The following is a 16,457-nucleotide window of genomic DNA, read 5'->3' as shown; positions in this document are numbered from 1 at the left end:
TTTGACACGTTTCCTGTCCTGGTAGGATGAGCCCAAGGTCTCATGGGCTGTCCTGGAAGACGCTTGGAGAAAAACCTTCTTATCCCAAGGCTTTCTTCCTCCATTGTGATGTCCCTCACTGTCTGAAATCTTCTATAGCCATCTGATATCAGCCAGAGAGCCCATCCCCTTGTTACATCACAAGAGGCAGGCTCTGCAGTTGACATCCTCACATGGCCATGGCTATATAAGATATGTCAGACAGAGTGGCATGTCACAACAGAGGAAGACAGCCTCAGGACAAGAGAAGCCTTTTGTTTTTAGCAGGACAGTGGTGAGGAAGACGGCGGTGGGAGAGATGACTCGGGGAGAAGACAGCACCATTTTTAATAAATAAAGGACTTGTCAAGAAACCGGCTCCTGTTTACATTCCATTTTGGTGAACGAGTAGGGGTAAGATGTACCGATACCCATTAACATAGGGGGTGGGATCTGGGGGTCCCCTTGTTAAAGGGGACTTCCAGATTCTAATAAGCCTCCCATAGACTTTGGCAACTACCAAACAGGGCTTGTTTAGCAAAAAAAAATCTAAAAAAAAATAAACCCAATAGCAATTAAATACCACCAAAAGAATGCAGTCTCAAAAAAAAAAAAAAAAAAAAAAAAAAAAAGTTTGGGTGCTGTGTTCCATGACTGCCTAATTGTCAAAGTTGCAGGGCTGAAAATTGACCTGGGCAGAAAGGGGGTGAAAGTGCCCAGCGGGCAAGTAGTTAAAATTCCTACCCCTAGCACTGCATAAACTAGGGTTCTACAACATTCACTGCCACAACTAATGCCTGCACTGGGCAAATCCATTGCAGCTGCTCTTTCTGTACTTACATAGAGCTTGGACCTTGTGAAATTGCATTTTTTCAGCATGCAATGGTTATTGTTGAAAGTTAAGGATTAAAGATTGGAATAACATTCTGTATACAGCTTTGTCTGGAGCCAGAAAGAAAATTTGTATCCGCTTTACTGGAAATCAAGAAATCAGACTATGTAGACAGAAGGTAGCATTAGCACCTGTGTTGGTTACCTTGTGTCTTTTAAAAGCAATGCAACAAACCTCCAGCAGGGGGCGCTATGCAGCAATTTGTTAACTATAGCAATCTAAAGTCAGTTTAGCACCAAATAAAATGATTGATCAGACACAATAGAGCTCATCGGATTTTATTTGAAATGAAAACACATTGTGCTTTGTTCAGTCTACATGAGCAGAAAGGATGCAGATTAGGAGGGTGTTACAAAACAGGGCAAAAGAATCTCTTCATCCACTATGGCCATTTTGAGGAGCCTAGATATGGACACGTGGGACAGGCAGGTCCTCTGGTGGCTCCTCCTTCATTTTAGTGTGATGGACTTGGGCTGGAGGCCTCCCATGTCCAAGTATGAGATCTCCTCTATGGGAGAGCGGACTGCAAATGACAGAGGATTTCCGGTAGGCAAGTGAATGGTGATCATGTCTTGCTCAAACTGGAAGCAAACCTATAAGACAAAAGACAAAAGACAAAAAAAAAAAAAAAGTCAGCTTGTTGGACTATAAAGTGTCAATGAGTGTTGGCCTTAGAGACAGACAACCACACTTTTCATTTCACCAAAAAAACCTTTCACAAGATGTGCATGTCTTATGCATTCTTTATTTAGGTGTTGGAGAAAAATACAAGGATGGACTTCTGTGCTGCAATGTTTTAGTGACAGGGTCTGAGGATGGTGTATCTGTCACCTAGATGAATGACTGGAGCCCTCAGGAGGTCAATAGCCATTGGCCAGTTTGAGTCTCGGTATGCCAGCCATTCTCACCCAGGGTTCCTTCTGGAGGTTTGAGGTTCCTTGAGCTATGGCTGATTTACCTCCCATTTGATGGTGTCTGCTTATTTCAGGGCCCCACACCACTTGGCAGAGCCAGCTTCATGACACCAATGATTTTTCACTGCTTGCGTGGCATTTTTACCACCACTATAGGTGAGGCAATCTTACCACTGGCCACCAAAGAGGCATTTCCACCCCCCCCCCCCGACTACCAATTGGTTTTAGCAGAATATCCCAAAGACCTGAAAATTGCAATAGAGCCTCTGGGGCAAAAAGGTTGAAAAAGCTGCTGGAGGCCATGCATCTACACTATATGCTAAAAAGGTGAGAACCGTGCAGGAGTGCCGTGACTCAATTGTGCACTGAGGCTCTGGCATTGGACAGCAAATCCTAAGGGGCAGGGCTTAACATTTGAGGTGAGGAAGGAAAAAAAAAAAAAAAAAGCGGTAGAGCTGTCTCTCACCCGTGATTCTGGCTTACCTCCTGCAAAAATTAATTTTATCATGGAACTTCTATATTACACTGCCAGCCACAATTACTTTTGGTTTGAGAACCAGTTCTACCACCAAGACTGTGGTGTGGCCATGGGGGCAAAATACGCTCCGAGCTTGGCCAACCTTTTTATGGCTAAGTGGGAGGAGGATGTCGTTGATGCACCCAGGAGACTGGAGGTGCTCCTGTGGGCCAGATACAATCGACATCCTCCTCCTGTGGGATGGCTGTGAATTGGAGTTACGGAATTTTATGACATCCTTAAAATGATAACAGGGGTATCAAGTTTAATTTTGAGGCCAGTCACGATATTATCCACTTTCTGGATCTGAAGATCCAGATAGTGGATGATCATTTTGTGATATCAGCTCACTTTAAGGCAACCGACAGGAACTCTTACATCCCTGTAGATAGTTGTCATTATGAACCTTGGCTCAGGGCCATTCCCCAGGGCCAATTTTTACACCTGAGACGTAATTGTTCAGACATTAACACCTTTAACGAACAAGCATCAGTCCTTATGGATAGGTTCATTGAGAAGGGGTATGATCGAGCGTCTGGCTGTGAAAACGGCACAAGACAGACCGATCTTTACTTTTGTCCGATGTACCCCGACACAATGCTGCTGTATCAGATGTTGTGCCGTTTATTACTACCTATTCGGTACAACATTGCAATATCAAAACAATTGATACAGAAACACTGGCAGCTGTTAGGTAGCGACAGTCTTGGGCACTGTCTTGCCAGCCAGACCTAGAGTGGTCTTTAGTGGGGGTGGCTTCCCTTGGGAGTAGAGTAGCTCCCTCTGTCCAAGATCCTCCATGCGAGAATCGCAATTTTTTCCAGAATCTCACTGGCTACTACAAATGTGGAAAATGCCAAGTCTGTCCTTTAAATGCCAATAGAGCTAGGCAAATTACCACTTTTACATCTACCAGCACTTTGGGATCATATGAAATCAAACCCTTCGTTACATGCACCTCAGTAGGGGTGGTCTCTTACAGTGCCCCTGTGGGCTTCAGTATGTGGCGAGGACCAAAAGGGCATTGCGGGTTCGCTTGAATGAACATATAGGGAATATAAAGAGAGGTTATGACAAGCACCCTGTTTCCAGACACTACGACCAGGTACATAATAGGGACCCCTCTAACACCCTGTTTGTGGGTATCGATAAGTATAGACCACATTGGCGAGGTAGCCTGCTGGTTAGGGAGATCTCCAAGAGTGAGATGTCCTGGATCCACAGGCTTAAAAGCTATGTACCATACGGCATGAACGTGGACGTGAATGCCTTTATTAATAACGCTTAATGGGGGGGGGGGGTACACTTGACATCTACCATTTATATAGGATGTGGGCAGCTCAATCCTCTAGGTCTTGGGTGTGTTGTGTCTGGAAGATGGTATTGCATTTCATTGTTTAACCTGTGGCCTTAGAGAATCTTTGTGAAGGCCTACGCTTTAACTTCCCATCCATCTAGACTATCTAGATGGTCCTAGTGACAAGGTGGTGGGATAAATACACCGTCCTTCACTTCCACTACCTTCTGATGCCCCCCTTGACCTACTCAAAATATTATTTATGTGTTTTTGGATTTACTTTTGGAATGTTTTCCAATTTTATTAGTTCAATTCCAGTTCAGTTTGGCATGACTGTTTTTCATTAAAACTTCCCCTAAGATGAATTTCGGGATTATAATTCTATTATAGTTATAATTATGTTTACTGGTTCCAATTGATTCAATATATTTCTGATATTAATTTATTGTGACTTGTTTGAAATGGTTTTATAGTGCTGTGTCTTTTTAATATGGCCACCAGGTGGCTACTGTGCTTTTTCAGATCTGTCCCCCTATGTCTGTATTAAGCTGGGTCCAGTCTGAGACACGGACCGCGCTGAAAGAAACGACTAACATATTTAGGATTATATCGAGCCCCCTTTTTTTTCAGCCTTGAATTTTATTTATATAATATAGGTTTGCCATTTGTGTGTCCCTATGAACTCACATCTGTTATCTATGTTCTATTTTTACTTTGTAATTTTTTACTATGGCCACTGGGTGGCCATCTTCTATTCTTAGTATGTCCCCCTATGTTTATATTAAATCAGGTCCAGTCTGACACGGATCGTGCTCGATGACTTTATTATTTAGTGCCTGGTTGGCATTTTACTTAATCTCTGGGGTACCTAACTCTATATGAGGTTTATGGTTCCCAGATACCTGACCTTAAAACCCACTTCCAGTCAGTGGGGTTTTGCCATTTTATGTGTAAAATCGTATCCCCATTGATTGTGTACGCACCTGCACACTTGACAGTACTCAGTGTTTGGGATTATCAGATCTGGGTAAGTTCGCTGATGGAGCAGTACCCATAGTGAGGCTTGGTCAAGTGAGGCACCACTCAGCGCTTGGGACTATTTGATCCTCTGCGCAAGTCCGATGGAGCGGAATTCAAAGCGAGGCTTGGTCAGGCTCTTTGTGCTATAAAGGGAGGTGATGAGATGCGCCGCCCGTGCCCCTAGATGACGTGACTATCACGAAACGCTGCGTAGGGCAGAGCGACGTGTTCTCGTCACCTCCCATTGCTGCTGTTGCTTCCAGTAGGACGGGCTGTCTGAGCTTCCGGCCAGCGCTCCAGACTACACAAACGCCTACTATTGTCTACCAACATGAGTTTAATCCTTTTACTTATTTTAATAAAGTCAATGATTTTACACTATATGGAGCCGTTTTTCTTTCATGCCATATCTGCAATGCTGTGGGCTGATGTCTGAGTACCCGTCAGTGTGAACATCCTAGTATGATACCAAGGTGCCTGATGTCTCATCTCGGTACAAGGCTTCTGGTCCATATCATTATTGATTAACAGCTCTCTCTGATCCTCTGTAACGGGAGATCATGAGTTTCTGGTAAGCGTCCAATCTCATTTGTTGGTGGAACAAGCACTTTTTTTCCCCCCTTACACTTTTTTCTTCTCACAGCAAGAAGTTGTGTTTTTTGGAACTTTGAGAATTATATATATTTCTTGGGTGATTCATATTTTGTATATGGACTCTTATAATAGTGTCTTGAATTTCATGTTTAATGCATGGATGGGGATTCTTTCACTCATCCTTTAATATTTGGTTTGGCGATGATGTGTATGATCAATAATCCTCTCTAGCGCGATTCAACCCCCCCCCCCCAGCACTCCCATTGGTCACTTCATAACAGAATTGTAGCAGGATGCCAAAGAGCTTCAGTTCCTGGCCAACACCCCCCCACTAATCGCCAGATGGAGCCTTTACAGGGGATTTCATAGAGAGTCCATGTCAGTGATTGGCTGATCCCAGTTTCCTCCTTTCTATAAATAGCTCAAACATTCAATAAGACATGCATACACAAAATAGAACTGAAATGTTACGCAAAAAATTTTGCACGCCAAAAATTCTGACAATCAGTGATCTAACCATTCACTAGGCAGTATATAATAGCACACAATGAAATCCATTGGACCTGAAGGGGCGATCATAGCAAAGCCTATATACCCTTCCTAAGCCTTTACTGACTGCCTACTACATTCAGAGATGGATATTATGTGTCCAATATAAACAGTGATGCCACATTGCCCAATCCAACATTTGTCTTGCCCCTCCCAGCATAGACCTACCGTGGTGTCTGACCCCAGATGGAATGGGAAGAAGCTTTCCCTCAGCTCCTCTCCCCAGACACCGTTCACCATCGAGTTCAGGATTATCGTGCGGTCGTCTTTGAGGTAATCAAACCGAGGGTTAAAGTGTAACACAAAGTTCTTGTCATCTTTTCCCAAGTTGATGGAAAACCTAGAAAGAAACAATTACTCTTCTTAGCTGACCTTGTTGGATATTTGCTTGGAAGAAAAAAAAAAAAAATTGAGTTAGACTTACCGGTAACTCCTTTTCTGAGTGTCTTCCAGGACAGCCCATGAGACCTTGGGCTCCTCCTAGCAAGACAGGAAACACATCACCCCCACCAGATAAAAGGGCGGTCCTCCAGGCCCATGTCAGTCTTCTCAAGAACCGTAGGACCCTGCAAAACATATGCATAATACACATAACTTCAGACAATACCAGGTGGGAATCCGGCTGTCCTGGAAGACTCTCAGAAAAGGAGTTACCGGTAAGTCTAACTCAGCTTTTCTCCAAGCGTCTCCCAGGACAGCCCATGAGACGATGAGCCAGAACTTACCAGTCTAGGGAGGGACAACTGCCTGAAGGACCTTACGACCAAACGCCTGCTCCTGAGCTGATAGGAGATCCAGGCAATAATGTTTAATGAAGGTCAAGTAACTGGACCAAGTGGCAGCCCTGCAAATTTGTTCCGGTGAGGCACCAGCCTTCTCAGCCCAAGACGTAGACAAGGCTCTAGTTGAGTGCGCAGTAACAAAAGGTGTAGGAACCTCCCTAATTTTGTAAGCTTCCAAGATGGCTTGCTTTATCCATCTAGCCAATGTGGCTTTAGATGCACTATTCCCCTTGTGAACTCCAGAAAAGACAAATAAGGCATCAGTTTTCCTAAAGGTCTTGGTGACCTCAAGATAGACTAAGAGAATCCTTACATCTAGAAAACTAAATTTTCTTTCTAAGTCGCCCTGTGGCGAACTACAAAAGGTTGGCAATACAATGTCCTGAGATCAGTGGAATGTACTTGCCACCTTGGGCAAAAAGCCTGGATCGGTTCGCAAAACAACTCGATCCTCAAAAATCGTGAGGAAGGGCTCCCTTACTGATAGGGTAAGTGAGTTGCAGGCCCTATGAGCTGAGGTAACAGCTATAAAGGAACAGTTTTTAATGTAAGTCACTTAACTGACATACTTCCCAGAGGCTCCAACGGAAATTCTACCAGAGTTTGAAGTACTAGGGACAGGTCCCACGTTGGACAACTTCTCACCACTACTGGTCTGGCCCTAGAGATAGATTTGAAAAATCTGGCTATAGTGGGATTTTACAATGGAATTTAAATCTGTACTAAGTGATGAATAAAGCTCACCTCCCGTGACAAAATTAAATTGTGGCGCTGATTACAATACATCTAATTCACCCCTCATAGTGAAAAATAGATTGTACGTTCAAAAAAATGTTATGTTATGTTAGTAACAAAAAAGAATCTAACCCCCTTTTAACTGGTGTGTATCTACATGTGGTATAATCCACCCTACACCCAAATAAAAAATATGAGAAGGTATGCGACCACTCCCTTACTATTATCTCCACACAATAATCTCTATACGTATGGAATTATATCCACCTTAATACATGACGTGACTTAGTGTTAAATGGTTCAAAATTTGCTCATCAAAAATAGCTCCTGTTTCCCTTATGGTAAAGATAAAATAAAATACAAATATACAGTCCATAAATAAAAGTGCAAAAAATAGTGTCCGTGATAGTTGATAGGTGATAAATTCTACCAGAGTTTGAAGTACTAGGGACAGGTCCCACGTTGGACAACTTCTCACCACTACTGGTCTGGCCCTAGAGATAGATTTGAAAAATCTGGCTATAGTGGGATTTTCCAGGAGAGAAAACTGGAGGAACACACTAATAGCTGCTGCCTGTACCTTTAAGGTACTAACAGAAAGACCTTTATCGACACCCTCTTGGAAAAATTCCAAAATATACGGAATATCATGAGTTAATCTTTCATTTTCTGATAACCATGAGTTAAACCTTTTCCAAACTTTGAACTATATGGCTCTAGTAACCAGCTTCCTGCAAATTAACAAGAGTCCTGACTACCTTGTCAGAGAACCCTTGGGCGCTCAGTATCTTTTCTTCAGATACCAGGCCATCAAGTTTAAGGAAACCACCTGAGGGTGTGATACTGGACCCTGCAATAGTAGGTCTTCCCTTTTCGGAAGACTCCGGAGGCTCTGAAACCAGAGACTGTAGCAGAGAAAACCATGGCCTCTTGGGCCAAAATGGGGCAATTAGAATCAGATCTGTCTCTTCCAGCAGAAACTTCCGGAGGACTTCTGGAATCAGTCTGATTGGCAGGAAGGCATAACATTGGCCTGGAGGCCACGGGTTTGCCAGAGCATCGATCCCCAAGGCTTGGTCTGCCGGGTTCATGGAAAAGAATATCTCCATCTTGCGGTTGTTTCGGTTTGCGAACGAATCCGCTACGGGATAACCCCATCTCTCGGTGAGGTCTGCAAAGACTTCAGGATGAAGGGACCAGTTGTCTCGGTCTATCCTGTGACGGCTGAGATAATCTGCCAGGCAATTGTTTGTCCCTTTCAGGTGTACAGCAGAAATAGAAGCTAGATTCCCCTCTGCCCATGGAAGGAAGGATCTCCTGGGCAATGGATTGAAGCCTCCGGCTTCTCGTGCCTCCCTGCTTGTTGATATACGCAACTGTCGTGATATTGTCTGACAGAATTTGGAACACTTTGGTAATCTTCTCCTGAGGAAGAAAAACTTTGGTTCACTGAGAAAAAAAAAAAAAAAAAAAAAAAATCGTAACCCAGATAAGTTACTTTCTGGGCCGGAATCAAGGACGATTTCTCTTTGTTTATCAGCCAGCCTAGGGACTGTAAGAAGTCCTGTACAGCCTGGAGATCCTCCAACAGCCTTTGGTATGATTTTGCCACTATCAGGAGGTCGTCTAAGTAAGGGATAACAGTTATCGCCTTTAACCTTAGTGGAGCCAGCGCTTCCCAACACCTTCGTAAAGATGCGTGGGGCTGAGGAAAGACTGAAAGGGAGGGCTTGAAATTGAAAATGTCGGGTTCCCATACCAGTCTTCACTGCCAATCTCAAAAACTTTTGGAAGGCTGGATGGATAGGGATGTGAAGATAGGCATCCCTTAAGTCCAACGTGGCCATAAAGCAGTTTGGGTATAGTAGGTTTGATTGTAAAAACCGTCTCCATACGGAAATGCTTGTATCTGATGGACTTGTTTAAGGTCCGGAGATTCAGGATAAGTCGAAACTTTCCTGCCGGCTTTCTGACCACAAATACATGGGTATAGAATCCCTTGCCCTGCTCCGACTGAGGAACAGGAATCAGGACTTTTTGATCTAATAAGTCTCCGATCTGGAGACCCAGAGCCCTCGCTTTCTCCCGATCTTGGAGGAAATGTGACCAACAAACGTTCTGGTGGTTGGTGAACAAACTCCAGCCTGTACCGGTTGGTCACTAGGTCCAGGATGAAGGGGCTCAGAGTGACTGCTGCCCACTGTGGGATGAAGGCCCTCAATCTCCCTCCCACCAGGGAACACAAGTCACTGTGGCTTTGCGGGCTGTTGAGGGTTAAACAGCACTCCCCTTTGCCTTTGTGCCCAGTCCAATGCTTTTTTGGCCTGCTGTCCTTTTCTCTAGGACTCTGTTGCCTGCTTTGGCCACGAAAAAAATTCTGGCTGTCGGAACCCTCTCTGGAAATGCCTTTTTCTTATCAGTCATGCGTTCCAGTGCCTCCTGTAGACCTGGGCCAAATAAATGATCGCCAGTTAAAGGAAGGCCACAAAGGCGCAACTTGGAGGCTGAGTCCCCTGACCAGGTCTTAAGCCAAAGGCTTCTCCTGGCAGAGTTCACTAGAGCCGAAGTCCTGGCCAACATTCTTACCGGCTCAGCGGAAGAATCTGCCAAAAAACCCACTGCCTGAAATAGGAGAGGAAAAGACTTTAAAATTTGCTCTCTGGAGGTACCTGCTGATAGATGTGTCTGAATCTGAGTCAACCAAACCTCCAGATTTCTGGCCACACAAGTGGAAGCCAGAGCTGGTTTCAGGTTTCCAACCGCTGAGTCCCAGGCTCTGGAGAAGGATATCCCCACTCTTGTCCATTGGATCCTTAAGCGTGCCCATATCATCGAACGCTAGGTCAGAGTTTTTTTAAACCTTTGAAAGAGGTGCATCTAACTTGGGATTCTTATTCTATGGCTGCGCAGTGTCCTCATCAAAAGGAAACCTCCTTTTTATAGGTTACTAGAGAAGAATGGTTTTCTCTCAGGATTATCCCATTCCAGTTTAATAGTATCAACCAAAGAACTATGAACTGGAAAAACTCTCGATTTTCTCATATGCAATCCTTTATACATAAGATCATGTTTGGATAACTGAACCTCTTCCTCTTTTAATTCAAGGGTAGTATAGATAGCCTTTAATAAGTCATCTACATCCTCAACAGATCACTTAAATCTTGAGCCTCGAGTGGATTCTCTATCCCTGGGCTCTGTATCTGACCCCGATTCTTCCAGAGAATGGGTAGATCTGACCTCAGCCTCAGAGTCCTCACTCTCTGCCCGCTGCAGAGTGCTGACTGACGCCTTCAGTGAAGACGGACTCTCTGCTGGAGTCTGGAGCTTGTCAATAAGCGTTCTAAAAGAACTGAAGGTGGACGCAAGCTCATCCCTAACAGAAGTAAGCATCTTCTGGCAAGAGGCAACCGGGTCATCTTTTACTAGGCCTTCTATACAGGTGCGACAAACTGCTTTGCTCCATGAGGAGCTCAATTTGTTTGCGCAAACCACACATTTCCTTTTAAGTGGCTGCGCTTGGGCCTTGTCCTGAGTCTTGGTCTGCAAGACAAAATAAATGACCCACAATGTAATTAAAGCCACCCAATCACTCCGTAACACCACGTGCAGGAGGGAGGAAATGTGTCCCCTTACACCCACTACTACAGGGGGGGAGGGGGAGGGAACAGTCACAGGGATAGCAAGGTGGTGACAGAACACCCCAGGCTTACCTGCAAGGTGCTGGTGTTGGGAAACCACATCCGCGGCCTGTGCAGGTACTGCAGGAAGATCCATTCTGCCCCTCTTGGTCGTCCACAGCCTGGCTGCTTTACACCAAGAAACACCAGCAGCCAGCGTTCTCTGTTCGTGCCGTTTATGGAGACTGGAACCTCGTCTCCGGCACCTGATGATTACATCATATGCCCCGGAAGTAACCCTCTCCAGGCACTTCCTGTGGGCCAGCTTGGAGCGCAATAGCTCCACCCCCTCGAGCGCTGCGGCTTCCTCCATTCCCTGCTCAGATCAGCCACGCTGTCGGCAGGGAAGGACAACCGATGCTCACCTGAGCTATAGTGCAATTCACTGCACTAGGGGCCCGACCTCACACTGGTCCTGGCCCTCTCCAGGCACTGAGGACCGAGTACAGCAGCACAGCCAACCTCCCCAGCAGTGTGCTGCTTCTGGCAGAGGAAGGGGTAAGAGATATGCCCCAGAAAATAGCCATACAAAGCCCCTGCTTATAAGGCCTATGAGAGCAGGTTCCAGGTAATACATATCCCCATACCTAAAGTGAACCTGTAACCTGGATATTTACATAATAAAATAAGTAAATAACCGTATTAAGTGGTAAGTAAGCTTTAAGACAATTAGTAACTGACATTTGTAATTGTAGCCACTGTGGAACAATACTAAAAGTTCATAAGAGAAACAGTGAAGTCATTCAAGTCTGGTCTCCCATCCTACTAGTGATAGAGGGAGAAGAGTGATCTGAGCAACTGCTGGGAGAAGGAGCAGGGGGAGCCGAGCTGCTGAGACTGCCAAGTCACTGCTGTGGGAGGGAGAAGGAAGAACTGAGAAGTCACTACTAGGAGGGGGGAGCTGAACTAAAGTTAAAACTGGGAAAGTGAGCTGCCAAGTCACTGCTGGGAGATGGAGCAGTGAAGTTACTAGTACTTTGTGCCCTTACACTCCCCGCTGCCATTCCTGGTGTGTTTGGACCTCCAACTAGGCGTGTTAATAGTGAAGTAGGGCATTCTACTGTAAATATTGAAGATTACATTTCTCCACAGTGCCTGCAGCTACTGTATACAGGTTAGTGGGGTCCATCAGGTGGGAAAGACAAGTCTGTCAGTTGTCATATTTCAGATGATGGCTGATAAGTCAGACAAGTTTTATCCAGGATGACATTTTGTCACAATGTAGAAGCACAAATGTTTGAGCTAAACTTGCTCTGAGCGAAACAATCTGATGTCAGGTATTTGAGGGACCACACACCCCAAATTCCCAGTGAGGGGTCAGTAGGATGTACTGTACACAGAGAACACTTTTCTACCATTTGTAGACCTGGTAAATCACTGTATTATACAGAGAGCAGACATATTATACAAGTAGCTGAGGCTAGAACCATAACTTACTGTTTACAGCCCTCCGGAATGAAGCCCTCCACCTCTATGGCGTGACCGGGTTTGAGGCTGAAATTACGCAAGAAAAAGGTCTGCATGGGAGAAAGGAGAGAACATTACACCCTGTACAATAGAGAGTGGGGAATGATTATTACACCGAAACATACAAGATATCCAGGCACATGGAAAGCTACCCAAGTGTATAAGAACTACAGGTACTGCTATCCAAAACTCAGACCGCACCGTACACATCCAGTCTTGGGTAAATAAAAGCAATAGTGTTTATTTTAACCCTTTCATGACTAAGCCTATTTTTGAAACTTGGTGTTTACAAGTTGTAATCCGTATTTTTTGCTAGAAAATGACTTAGAACATACATATATACAATATTTTTTAGCAGAGAATCTAGAGAATAAAAAGGCGATTGTTGCAATATTTTATATCACACGGTATTTGTGCAGCGGTGTTTTAAACGCAAATTTTTGGGAAAAGGGACACTTTCATGAATTTTAAAAAATCCAAACAGTAAAGTTACCAATTTTTTTGTATAACGTGAAAGATGATGTTACGCCGAGTAAACAGATACCAAACATGCCACGCTTTATATTTGCACGCACTAGTGGAATGGTGACAAACTACAGTACCTAAGAATTTCCATAGGCGAAGCTTTAATTTTTTTTTACAGTTACCAGGTTAGAGTTACAGAGCAGGTCTAGAATTATTGCTCTCTCTCTGACGATTGCGGCGATACCTCACATGTGTGATTTGAACACCATTTACATATGCGGGCGCGATTTCCAAATGCGCTTTCTTTGCTGCGCGAGCTCGCGGGGATGGGGGTGCTTTAAAATTATTTTTTTTTCTTATTTTATTTTTATAAATTGTTTAAAAAATTGTTTTTTTTATCACTTTTATTGCTGTCACAAGGAATGTAAACATCCCTTGTGACAGTAATAGGTGATGACAGGTACTCTTTATGGAGGGATCGGGGGGGGGGGGGGGGGTCTAAAAGACCCCCGATCCCTCTTCTGCACTTCACAGTATTCAGATTGCCTAAAACGGTGATTCTGAATACTGTATCTTTAAAACTGGAGGCATTGGCAGCCGAGTAAACAGGAAGTGACATCATGACGTCGCTTCCACATTTACAATTAGGAGGCTGAAACAAAGCCACGCACAGCTTCGTTCCAGCCCGCCCCCAGCCACCGGAGGCAGCTGGGTACAGTGGCGTTGTTAGGTGGGTGCGGGGGGTGTGGGCCGCACCGGGTGACACCCGCCAGAGGGGTGACACCCGTAGGTAGCGGCACACACCGCTACACTGCCCGCTGCGGCTTGTGCTGTGTCCCTCAGCACAGCGGACTGAAGCCGCCTCCCCCTCCTCTCTGTTTACTTCACACAGGAGGAGGAGGAGCCCGAGGGACACACAGGGCTGTGTGCATCTGTCCGCGCTGTTCTGAGGTCTGTAAACTTTATGCATTACATACAGTATGTGGGTGGACATCATGTGCAGGGGGATTCTATACTAATGGGGGGCGCTGCACTGAGGGGGATTCTATACTAATGGGGGGCGCTGCACTGAGGGGGATTCTATACTAATGGGGGGGCGCTGCACTGAGGGGGATTCTATACTAATGGGGGGGCGCTGCACTGAGGGGGATTCTATACTAATGGGGGGGCGCTGCACTGAGGGGGATTCTATACTAATGGGGGGCGCTGCACTGAGGGGGATTCTATACTAATGGGGGGCGCTGCACTGAGGGGGATTCTATACTAATGGGGGGCGCTGCACTGAGGGGGATTCTATACTAATGGGGGGCGCTGCACTGAGGGGGATTCTATACTAATGGGGGCTCTGCACTGAGGGGGATTCTATACTAATGGGGGGCTCTGCACTGAGGGGGGGATTTTATACTGATGGGGGTCAGCACTGGGGGGGGGTGTATGTACTGATGGGGCGGTCTGCACTGAGGTGGGAGGTTGATACTGATGGAGGGGGGTCTGCAGACTCTGTACTGATGGGAGGTCTGTACTGAGGGAGGGGGTCAGTACTTAGTGGGGGGGTCTATACTGAGGAAAGGGGGTCTGCACTGAGCGGGGGTCTATATTGATGGAAGGGGGTCTGTACTGAGGGAGGGGGGCTATATTGATGGAGTGGGGTCTGTAGTTAGTGGAGGGGGGTCTGTACTGAGGTAGTTGGTGGAGGGGGGGGTGACACCAATTTTTTTGGCACCGGGTGACACCAACCCTAGTGACGCCACTGGCTGGGTAGTCACCAGGCCTCCCGATGGCACGGGAGGGGGGATATCCCCTCCCGCTCCTCTGGTATAACAGCCAAGCAGGTTTTAGCCGCATCGGTTGTTATATCTGGATAGCCGATCGCCCGATGTAAACAACAGTACTGGGATGATGCTTGAAGCTGCAGGCATCATCCCGGTATAGCCCCGGAAAACCGAGTATGCACATCTGCGTACGCTCGGCAGGAAGGGGTTAAGGGAGATAAACATTGAATATTAAGGCAAACAGCAGTCATGGAGCGGCCAACTAGTGGACATTGGACTACAACAAAGTGATCCATGCAGCTCCACCTTGCAGGTACTTGCATTGCATTGCGGTAGTCTACAAGGTCCACAGGTTGGCCACTCCATGACTGCTGTATGCCTTAATCTTCAATTTTCATCTCCCTTAAAAGAAACGCTACTGCTTTTATTTACCCAAGACTGGATGTGTATCAATTTGATATGGTACAGCAGGATAATTATTAAACCCTGTACAATAGTGAGGAGGGGAGATGATTATTACACATTGTATATAGACAGAAGACACATCTCATGGCTGCAGTTACATCCCCCCTGGCTTCCATCCTGCATGGAGAAAGGTAATGATCTGCCACAATGGAGTAACCCAGAGGGACTGGACATGTCACATCTCAGAATAGGACCATTAGATTTATAAAACTGCACAGCAAATAGTTAACACTCTAAAAGGACAAGTGCCAAGGAATGTCTGAGCCATCCCAGTATATACCGTATACTAAGAGTACCCAGGATGGCAGACCCAGCTCTGTGCCAGGATATCAAAATACATTCATCACACCCTAAATAATCTGAATAAGTGGAAGGGCAAGAACTTTAATCCTGACCTACACCCAGCAACCCCCCACCAACCTATGTCCAGCCCAGCAGCTCTATAGCAATGACTACCTAAAGCCCACACAACCCATTTCCAGCTTCCATCGGTGCTCATACTCACATTATCTGCCATTCTGCTTCCTTATCAGACAAACTTGTGATCAGCTGCACTTCTACCTCTTCATATATAGGAGGTCTGCTGAGGGCGGAGCCAGTCAGGAGGGAGGAGTCACCCCGCCCAGTGCTCCCTGGACTGAGAATTGTTCCAGAAGCGCTCATTACAGAGAATGAATGAAATGTGGATCCGGTGTGACTGAGCATGGGGCGTCCATCGTCACTCTGCTGGGATGTCACCACTCACCACAAACAGCAAGGGGACAAAAGATGACTATCCTCAAAGTCATTTCTACAACACAAAGGGGGAGATTTACTAAAACTGGAGAGTGCAAAATCTGGTGCAGCTGTGCATGGGAGCCAATCAGCTTCTCACTTCAGCTTCTTCAATTAAGCTTTGCCAAAAAAAATCCTGGAAGCTGATTGGTTTCTATGCAGAGCTGCACCAGATTCTCTACTCTCCAGTTTTAGTAAACCGACCCCAAAGTAACAATTTCCATTCCCTGCCCCCCACCTCACATCCCGATACCAACCACTACATCCCCACCAGCAACACTATACTGATACACATGACATCACATGAGACACATGACATCACATGAGACACATGACATCACATGAGACACATGACATCACATGACATCACATGAGACACATGACATCACATGAGACACATGACATCACATGACATCACATGAGACGCATGACATCACATGACATCACATAAGACACATGACATCACATGAGACACAAAAGAAACATAAAAACAGAAATAAGTGACAGCAGAATAAAAAA

General features: G+C 45.6%; 1 protein-coding gene across 1 annotated transcript; it reads right to left on the bottom strand.

Annotated features, from left to right (window-relative positions):
- Positions 1-1,172: 1,172 nt before the first annotated feature.
- LOC141102355 (galectin-1-like) lies at positions 1,173-15,707 on the bottom strand. The gene is made up of 4 exons (XM_073591308.1): positions 15,670-15,707; positions 12,433-12,512; positions 5,970-6,141; positions 1,173-1,503 (listed from the first exon to the last, which is right to left on the bottom strand). Exons 1-4 carry the CDS (start codon positions 15,679-15,681, stop codon positions 1,360-1,362), a joined length of 408 nt encoding a protein of 135 aa, XP_073447409.1. The 5' UTR covers positions 15,682-15,707; the 3' UTR covers positions 1,173-1,359.
- Positions 15,708-16,457: the final 750 nt, after the last annotated feature.

This window comes from Aquarana catesbeiana, linkage group LG07 (assembly GCF_042186555.1).
Source record: "Aquarana catesbeiana isolate 2022-GZ linkage group LG07, ASM4218655v1, whole genome shotgun sequence".
NCBI classification, from domain to species: Eukaryota; Metazoa; Chordata; class Amphibia; order Anura; family Ranidae; genus Aquarana; species Aquarana catesbeiana.
This window is presented reverse-complemented; position numbering and strand designations above follow the sequence as displayed.

Coding starts and splice junctions, on each gene's coding strand:
- LOC141102355 (XM_073591308.1), bottom strand. Junction 6,142..12,432: donor ATTCCGGAGGGCTGTAAACA/GTAAGTTATGGT, acceptor GTTTCTTTCTAG/GTTTTCCATCAACTTGGGAA. Junction 1,504..5,969: donor ATCTGGGGTCAGACACCACG/GTAGGTCTATGC, acceptor TTTGTCTTATAG/GTTTGCTTCCAGTTTGAGCA.